Here is a 9,114-nt window from a genome sequence, read left to right as displayed (position 1 = left end):
ATTCAAGACCGTCTTAAGTACGGTCTTAAGAAGTCACGAACCAATCACCCATTGTGGATCGAGATCGAAATTTAGGCTTAAAAGCTCGATCTCCTGATTAATCGGCCAAGCAAAAATCCGATTTAAAATTTCGATACATCGGGGCGAAATATCGATTCACGTTCAGATCGTTTGAGATCGCCCATCCCTACTCGGAACGCACACTGATGTTTTAATTTTCCAGGACTCCGTTTTTAGGTTTACTTGATTCTGAATATTTGTGATTTTAGAAGAATAATTGCGAGATCACGTTAACAATGACATCGCTTTTAAAGACGATTAATGGGTTTCATCTTTTTCACAAATGCTTGAAACAAAGGTATGTCACGGTTGTTTGTAATATTTTGTATGTAGGTGTAGAATACATTATTTCACTTTGCATGTGTGCTAAATTATTTAAATGTACATATATCTGGTGTTTCATTGAAATTGCGTGTTTCCGAAATAAAAAATACTATATGATATAAATTCTCGTAAATTTCTTTATATAAATAGGCGGAAATACGATTTAAAAATGTAATCCTTTAATGATTTTCTTGATGTTTCATTTTCAGCTTGTTAGTATTATGAATTAGCTGTAATAAAATATAATGTTATTAAAGTTTTCATAATATTTACAAACTATAAAGTACAAAATAATTAAAACAAGATGTGTAAATAAAAGAGTTTAATTGTACTTGATAAATAAAAACGAAGAGCCAGAGATATTTTATTAATATACTCACATATATTTATGTAGAGTATTAATGTAATAAATATATAGATTTATATGGAGGGATGAAGGCGATAGTAATCATTTTTTAAACTTACTGATTTGAGGTTATTTATGTAATTTACTGAAATAAATATGTAAAAAAAATCTTTGTTTCTTGAAATCATAATTAAGTAATTTACACCACTATGGTTTTACTCCTATATATACATCTTTATTACATTTTATACTTTTGTAAACTTGCAGTATCAATATATTTGTTCCAAAACGAGAAAAATATATACCTAAACCTAGATATCGTCATCCAGAGTGGCTTCCAAAACCACTACGTGTTGTATGTAACTAGCATATAAATAATTTATTCTTATCTTGATGTAATACTTAAATATGAGAATAGCATAGCACAAAAATACATAAAAATGCTTTTATTGTAGTTGTATGATGAACAATTAACAAAAGATAATAAGCAGTTTCTTGATAAAGTCGTTCAAGACAAATGTGGCCCATCCACTATCGGATTTGGAACAAAACTTTCTCCTTTGAAAATAGATCTAATTGAACCTACTATACAGTGGAAGCAAGGTATGAAACGTACTGGTTTAATCGCCAAGAAAATAGGAGTGTATCCATTATGGTTAAAAAATGGAAAAAGAGTTAGCTCGACATTACTTCAGGTAAATGGAACAGCTTTAACAAGCACCATCTATTATCATTTTAATTTCTATTTTATACTATATACACACATATGTATATATAATTATGTTCTATATTTTAATTTAGGTTGTTGATAATGAAATAGTAAAATATATACCACCAGAAAAATTTTTTCCAGTAAAAAGTAAAAAACCTGCAATACAAATAAAAAACAGACGCAGTTGTCTTGTAGTAGGAGCAGAAAATATAGATCCGCAATTAGTATGTAATTAAAAAACTACATGCGATAGTTTCTTTATACAATGTGAAATTGACAGTATCTTTTTGTATAGATTACTAAAGAATATTACAGTATTTTTAATAATGCTGGAGTTACACCGAAACGTATATTAAGAAGATTTATAGTATCTCCAGAAGCAGCGTTGCAACCAGGAACGCCTTTATTTGCTACACATTTTAAACCAGGAGAAATTGTTGATATCCGCGGAAAAACGTAAATAATTTTTGTCTTGTCATATTATTGTTACATGTATTATTTTATATAAAAAAAAATAGAATAATCCTATCTATTAATTTTATTATTTACGAAAAATTGAAACTTGTTAATTTCTTTAGAATTGACCGTGGGTTCCAAGGTGTCATGAAACGATGGGGTTTTAAAGGGATGCCTGCCAGTCATGGCGTAACCAAAACTCACAGAAGACCTGGAAACATCGGGTCGGGTGGCGAGAAAGGCAGAGTCATGCCTGGCACTAAAATGCCTGGACACATGGGTAATAGATGGCGTATTATTAGAGGTGTTCGGGTAAATAAATTATATCTCTAATTACAGAAATATATTTAAAAAACAAGAAATGTTATTTATATCTCAAAATTGGAGATTATAAGTTTTGTTTTAGAAGTTCATTTACTACTTTTTCTTTTGATAATGTGATTTGTTTTGTAGATTTTACGAATAAATACCAAGTATAATGTGATTTGGGTTCTGGGAAACAATATACCTGGAGAAATTAATACTTATTGTTATATATATGATACATTGCTTCCTCTGAGGCAATCTACAACAGCGCCAAATTTCCCTACGTATTTACCAAGTATCACAAAGGAGTTGCTTCCAGAGGAACTGTATGCAGATAATGTACATTCATTTGTAGATCCCACGATAGAATTTAAAGAAGAATCTTAATTATATATATCTGTATGATATTAAATTAAAAAATGTATAATTGCAAAATCATTTACAGAGTTTACATGCTTTTGCAAGCAATAGTTACATAGTAACTAAGAATTAATACAGAGACACATTTGACTTCCAATTTCATGCTAATGAATCAAAATAAAATCATCGAATGATGGTCGAAGTTGTACCGAATTTCCGTTGAAATTTTATTGGTTGTCTGCTTCTTACAGAAATATCCATACTTATCAATTATGCTAGCAGAGTAGTCAATTGATTCATTTATTTAGTAATCAATATCATTATAAATTTAACATGCCTAAAATATACACGAATTATTTTATAAAAGTAATATCGCTAACCAAGACTCGTCCTGAGTTAGAGTGGAGAGCAGCATGATCAAGCACAATAGATCCTTTTTTTTCCATTAACTTAACATCTTATTGTGAAGTTATTCGACTTCTAGAATAATTTACTCACATACGTTATGTAATTAGCTGCGCTCAGCTAAAGACTGCTAATACGCGTTTATCATATATTATAAAAGAATAAAGGTAACATACATGATAAGAAAAGGGAAAGAAAAAAAATCAAAATTCAATGCTCAATTTGATGGTTACCAACTCCTTCATTCCATAACTAGCTTTCTTTGCTTCGTTCTAATTTTCCGAATACGGAAAAGTCGATAAATCACACTGTATGTTTGTAAGAACAAACGCAATAATTCATTGATTCAATAGCAGTAAGTTCATATTGCTATGCTTTCATTGGAATAGAAAGGAGATGTAGAAAAAGGAAAGAAAAAGCAAGATGGCTCCGTGTTGGAGTTTGTCGGGGGACGGCACGATCGGATAAGAAACGGAGACCCTCTCAGAATTTAAAACCTTCACTCGGAATACTCGTCGTCGTCTGATCAAACTCAAAAGCTCCTTCGTGCGATGTCAATGGTGCATCATCCGCCTAAAATTAATGAGATAATTATATAAATATAAAATTCATGTTAATGTTATTAAGAACTATAATGTCTCACCTCTTCTGAAAAGTATTGCTCGATAATGTCGTATGCTAATTTGTAAATATCTACATTTTCATGGTTTTGTAATGCCTCAATCTTATCCAAACCTTTAAATAAAAGAATATAATACATATAAACACACATACATATTTGTCTTATTATTAAATTTGTTACACTTTATTCGTATATATGGGGGAAAAAAAACAAATCTATTGAAATAATAAAGCATATTTACCAGCACATTCCTCAATCATGTTAGCCAAATGTTCAACTTGCGATCCAGCAAGTTTAAGCATATTATGAATTCCATCCAATACCACCTGTACAACTTGAGTATCTTTACAAGACAAAAGATCACAAAATGGACCAATAACACCCTCTTGTATAAGTCGTGCAACTTGATCTCTATTACCACTTATCGTAAGGTTACTAATAGCCCATGCTGCTTCCTTTTGTGTTTGAAATTCACCCTATAAAAACAAAGTATAAATAACATTGCATATGTAATAATATATAGTTGTAGTAATAACACTTCATTTATTTATACAAGACGGTATATTTACTTTTGCTAAATTACGAATAATGAGTGGTAACAGTCCTGCGTCTATAACTGCTTGTACTTGGGATTGATTACCGGCAGTAATATTTGAAAGAAACCAGACTGCTTCTTTACAAATTTTTTCTTTTGGATGAGTCAATAAATTTGGAAAATGTGAAAGTGCATCACAATTTAAAACAGTTTGTGTTTGCTCATCCGTACCAGTCACAATATTGCCGACTGCTCTGAGGGCAGCAGTCTGCACTTTGACTTCTTTGTGCGAAAGAAGTGGTATTAAACGGGGTACAACACCACTATCTATAACCATTTGAATTTGCTGGTTACCACCGTCAGTTAAATAACTCAAGGCCCATACAGTGTCAACAAGAATCTAAAAAATTGTTAGAATTAATAATAATTTTTATATCAACTAAAAATAAAGTAATTAAAATAAATAAAATTTAGTACTTTATTTATTATATTAAAAAGTGCAATAGAAAAAGTTCTATGAAATAAATAATTTTTGCAGTATTTTTAGATTAAAAGATAGACATTAACCAGTTTCACTATAATTAAATTATTGGCAAGTTTATATTGTAGAATCTTCCTTTATTATAAATAAAATATTTTTTTAATATTTATATAATCATAATACTTACATTAACATCATTATGATGAATAAGCATATTTAGAGCAGGTAAAATCTCATTTATGGTTTGAACTGGCGGTGGTGGATCTTTATTCCTACATAAGTTTACAATAACCCACGTTACGTTACGTAGAAATGTAATAGGTATATCTGGTTTAATAAATGTTAGCAGTGGTTTTACAACACCAAGTTTAATAACATAGTCTCTAGGTACTGGACCATCTCCAATAATGTTACCTATAATAAATAAAAATACATATAACACAAATTCCTTTATTACAATATTTAGATTCTATCATGTAGTTAAGAATTAGTACATATTTTTAAAAAACGTATGCATCCTAACTTAAATAGTACTTTTTTAAAATAATTATGTGTCATACCTAAGGCCCATACTGCTTGTTCACATACGTTTTGTTGACTCGAAAGCAACAAATGTAAAAATAGTGGTACTGCACCAGCAGCAACTACAGCTTGTGTTTGGGCAGATGTGCCACTTGCAATATTTGTTAAAGCCCAGGCTGCTTCAAATTGTAATGATGGGCTAAAACATTATATTAATAAAATAATTCTATAAACGTTCTATAGTCATAAAGATAGAGTTTAACACACACTACGCGCACGCACAAACATAAATTTAAAAAAATATTTCCAAAATTATAATAAACAAGTGATATGATAAAGATATCTAAAAACATAAGAAACATATAACATACTTTCAAAAAAAATTTGTCTTACTTGTTATGTTGTTCAAGACAACGAACTAAGATTGGTAAAATACCACTATCTATCAACGGATCAATGGGTGGATTACGATCTGATGATAATAATTTCCTTGCTGATTGCACAGCTTGTAATTGTATTGTTGGATCTAAGCTACCTGCCTTTGCTACCAACTCTTCCAAATTTATTTTCGAAAGCTGTTTATCAATGTCATCTTCATCTACATGAAAAAATAATATATATTATTGTAATATTTCAACTTACTTTATGTTGCTTATACTGTTTATGTTAAAATTGTATAAAAAGAGAAACTTTAGTTTTTAATATTACCTGTTGAATCTGTGATAGGTACGTTTCTTCTTTTTTGTAAAGTTTCTTCTCGCTTATTTTTACGTAGTTCTACTGTCACTTCATTACGTCTCCTTCTCATTTCCTATAAATATTAATTTTAAGTTATACAATTGTAACATGTTAGTTTTCAAAAAATGGCTGATTCAATTCACTAGCTCTTCACGATTCCAAAATACTGGAGTATCAATAACAAAATTACAATAATAAAAGAATAGGTATACAATTATATTTTACATGACTTTTTTATTTTTAAAAATAATTTTATAATGTAGTATGTATATGCAAATTATAAGAATTATATAAACGTTTCTATTCTTTTAAATTGTGCATCTAATTTTTAAATCTTGATATATTATTCATAATATATATTAGATTATAAAATTGTTATAAAATTTCTTTATTGAGATGAATAAAAATCAAGTATGGGAAAAACAAGTTCAAATCGTAGAAATAATATTTTTCGTAATAAATTCTCTACAAGTTTTAAAATATTAGTAGCATCAAATCAAAGATTTAAATTAATTCGGTGTTTTATTATTATTTCAATTATTATTTCAGTTAGATTGTGTTGTCCAAAAGTAATCCACGCATAGTCATATATCTGAGATAAATTTATTTAAAATATATATAAATCTATTATTCGAACACCTAAGGCTAACTTTGATTGTAACTGACGCTTCTTTTATTTAGTTGAAAAAATCAAGTTTATCTAAATATATATAAATTGATCATTTTAATAGAATATAATAAATAATTCACTTTACATAATTGGAATATATGGGGTAAAGATTAAATGATTCTTACATATATTTTAATATGAATATATAGGTCAAAAATTTGTATAATTTCAAGATAAACAAATGTTGAGAATACAAATGTATATAATAAAATAATAAAACTTAATAAAATAATACTATCAAACTATTATGATGCAAAATGATTACATATAATATGGCAATTTGAATACAATTATGAAAATGAAATAGCAAACAAACCAATAAATTATAAAAGAAACAAATAAAACAAGAGAAAAGACAAGAGATGATAAAATGAGAAAAAAGACAGAAAAGGAAGAAAAAATAAAGGGATAAAGTGGTAATGTGAGAAATATGAAAGATGGAAAGAAAGATAATAGATGCAAAAAGGATAAAAAGAAACAAGAGGAAAACAGGTGCGGAAGGAAAAGGGATAGAAAAGAAATCTGGAGGAAGGCGAAGTAATTCACACGCACGCACGAGTTCAAAGAGGAGGAAGGGGGAGGGGGAGAAGTGGCATCGTGCAGGATGGAGTAACGTCTCGTTCCAGAAAAATTTTCATCACACGAGAAACTCAATTATTTCTTCGTGGAGAGGCAACAATGATTCACTCACCTCCTGGTCTTTGCCTTTGTTCTTAAACACCATCATTCGGTTCTTGTTCAGCATTGCCTCGGCCGCCATTTTTTCAATAACCAATTTCCGTGCTCGCGTAAATCAATGTGTGCCGGCACGCGGCTGTTCGTTGAACGTTATCGTGAAATGTATATCGCGTAGTCGCGTAAATTCCTGACCGCTCCTAAGTGCCTGATCGTGCTATGTTACCTGGTCCGCGACCTACTCCAGTCTACATCGACTGAATTGCACTCCGACCCGACGAGTCACTCGATGCGGTGTACATACGTAGATACATGCGTCAATATGCAGTATCATGCATTAACGCTCGATCGCGTAATAATTAACACTGTCGTGTAATACAGCACTGCTCTGAGTCTTTCGTGGCTCGCGAGCTCCTTTTTTTCCACGTTAGGACCAACGACCAACTGTAATTGGCGAGCAGGCGGAACGCCGAACAGGAACAGATCACGAATGTTTCCTGGCGTTCCCAAAAGAGAGCGAAAGGACGTCGGCGATTGTCACGAAACAAGAACAATGTGTTCCGAAACGCTACATTTATTGCCCACTGCTTAGGGGTGCCGTCACATGCGGCGTAACCTGCGTAAGCGTAACCTGCGTATTCTAGTAATTTACTAGAATATGTTATTTTTTATTTACTAGAATACGCCATTCTGAAAGCCGGCATTCACATTGGGCGTATTTCGTGGAAGATTAGAGAAATGCGGAACTAATGTAACCAATTGCTGATTAGAATTTCTGTTGTACACTCTAAAGAAATGCTAAACGAATTTACGATTGGTTTTCGTAACCTACGCAACTCGAAAAGTACGCCTGATGGGGAACTGGCACCTTTCCATCGCGTATATATGAGCGGATGATCGAATAAATTATTAAAATTGGAAAATTTTGTGAGACCACTCTTAGGTTTATTCAACGCGTTTTTGCATGAAACAAAAGAATCTGGCAAAAAAAACGTCGTTCTGCCTTGTGATCTGAGATATTAAGCGTTAAAGTTGATGACTATTGAGGTTAGGAAATCTGTCACAGAGGTCTGTAATTGTACTGTTCCACATGGGTTTCGACTTTTCACGCGATGCAAAGGGGCGTACGACTTCTATGATTGTACTGTTGAAAAATCGAAACCCTTGTACATTTTTTTCAGACAGAATAAGCTAAAATGAGCCAGAAATTAGATTCGACGCATGGTGGTTCTATCCAGTGATGCGAATTCCGGGCCGCTTGCAGCTAGAGTGGGTATAAACCCACTCTACTTGCAGCTTGCAGCACGCGATCAGCGCCATTGCCGACTATAATCGCTCTGTCCTTTTTGCACTACGTTCTTATTGCTTGCCTTGTCGGCGCGCTAAGAGCGAGAGAACCTTGCTGTTTCCCTCAAGCAAGCGTCGAGACGGCCGAACGATCGAAATATGCTTTCTCGGCCTCTCGGCGTTAGCCGCGTCAGGCGTGTATCAAGAGGCATGAGGACGTTCTAGATAACATATAAGTTTTAATAAATTGTAATAATCATATACCCCTCCCATTAATCCAAAATATTATAAATCGTGTCAAAACGCGGTAGTTGACGAGAGATTAATTGTTTACGATTTTCCGTTCGTGCTATTATGTAGCGCTATCATAAATTCGATCCGCAAGAAATTTATATATAGTAAGAAATATTTTATACAAAATATTGATCGACACGAAGCGTATTTGTCATAAACGCAACATCATTAAACATGTTTTTTTATATATAAATCTTTCATTGATTTAAGTCTAATACATACCATACATGTAGAACCATTATTTTTCCTACAATTGTTGATTTTAAGGTACACGAATAACCGCAATTGTTACACGAAAATATATTATTTGACCTTATACAT

At 31.7% G+C, this 9,114-nt stretch overlaps 2 protein-coding genes across 2 annotated transcripts; one reads left to right on the top strand and one right to left on the bottom strand.

Moving 5' to 3' along the window:
• The first annotated feature begins 12 nt into the window (after positions 1–12).
• Positions 13–3,172, top strand: mRpL3 (mitochondrial ribosomal protein L3). The gene is made up of 7 exons (XM_018504477.1): positions 13–358; positions 998–1,085; positions 1,186–1,425; positions 1,532–1,666; positions 1,738–1,898; positions 2,021–2,210; positions 2,352–3,172. Exons 1-7 carry the CDS (start codon positions 297–299, stop codon positions 2,589–2,591), a joined length of 1,116 nt encoding a protein of 371 aa, XP_018359979.1. The 5' UTR covers positions 13–296; the 3' UTR covers positions 2,592–3,172.
• A 3-nt stretch (positions 3,173–3,175) lies between these two features.
• On the bottom strand, positions 3,176–7,716 carry Kap-alpha3 (karyopherin alpha3). The gene is made up of 9 exons (XM_018504476.1): positions 7,229–7,716; positions 5,838–5,940; positions 5,523–5,727; positions 5,168–5,328; positions 4,795–5,021; positions 4,161–4,526; positions 3,833–4,067; positions 3,613–3,704; positions 3,176–3,542 (listed from the first exon to the last, which is right to left on the bottom strand). Exons 1-9 carry the CDS (start codon positions 7,295–7,297, stop codon positions 3,453–3,455), a joined length of 1,548 nt encoding a protein of 515 aa, XP_018359978.1. The 5' UTR covers positions 7,298–7,716; the 3' UTR covers positions 3,176–3,452.
• Positions 7,717–9,114: the final 1,398 nt, after the last annotated feature.

This window comes from Trachymyrmex cornetzi, unplaced genomic scaffold (genome assembly GCF_001594075.2).
Source record: "Trachymyrmex cornetzi isolate Tcor2-1 unplaced genomic scaffold, Tcor1.1 scaffold1712, whole genome shotgun sequence".
Lineage (NCBI taxonomy): Eukaryota > Metazoa > Arthropoda > Insecta > Hymenoptera > Formicidae > Trachymyrmex > Trachymyrmex cornetzi.
Note: the sequence above shows the minus strand (reverse complement) of the source record. Positions and strands in the feature narration are given on the sequence as shown.

Coding starts and splice junctions, on each gene's coding strand:
- mRpL3 (XM_018504477.1), top strand. CDS start 297: ATGACATCGCTTTTAAAGACGATTAATGGGTTTCATCTTTTTCACAAA. Junction 1,667..1,737: donor AAAATATAGATCCGCAATTA/GTATGTAATTAA, acceptor CTTTTTGTATAG/ATTACTAAAGAATATTACAG. Junction 1,899..2,020: donor GTTGATATCCGCGGAAAAAC/GTAAATAATTTT, acceptor TAATTTCTTTAG/AATTGACCGTGGGTTCCAAG.
- Kap-alpha3 (XM_018504476.1), bottom strand. CDS start 7,297: ATGGCGGCCGAGGCAATGCTGAACAAGAACCGAATGATGGTGTTTAAG. Junction 5,941..7,228: donor ACAAAGGCAAAGACCAGGAG/GTGAGTGAATCA, acceptor TAATATTTATAG/GAAATGAGAAGGAGACGTAA. Junction 3,543..3,612: donor AGCAATACTTTTCAGAAGAG/GTGAGACATTAT, acceptor CATTAATTTTAG/GCGGATGATGCACCATTGAC.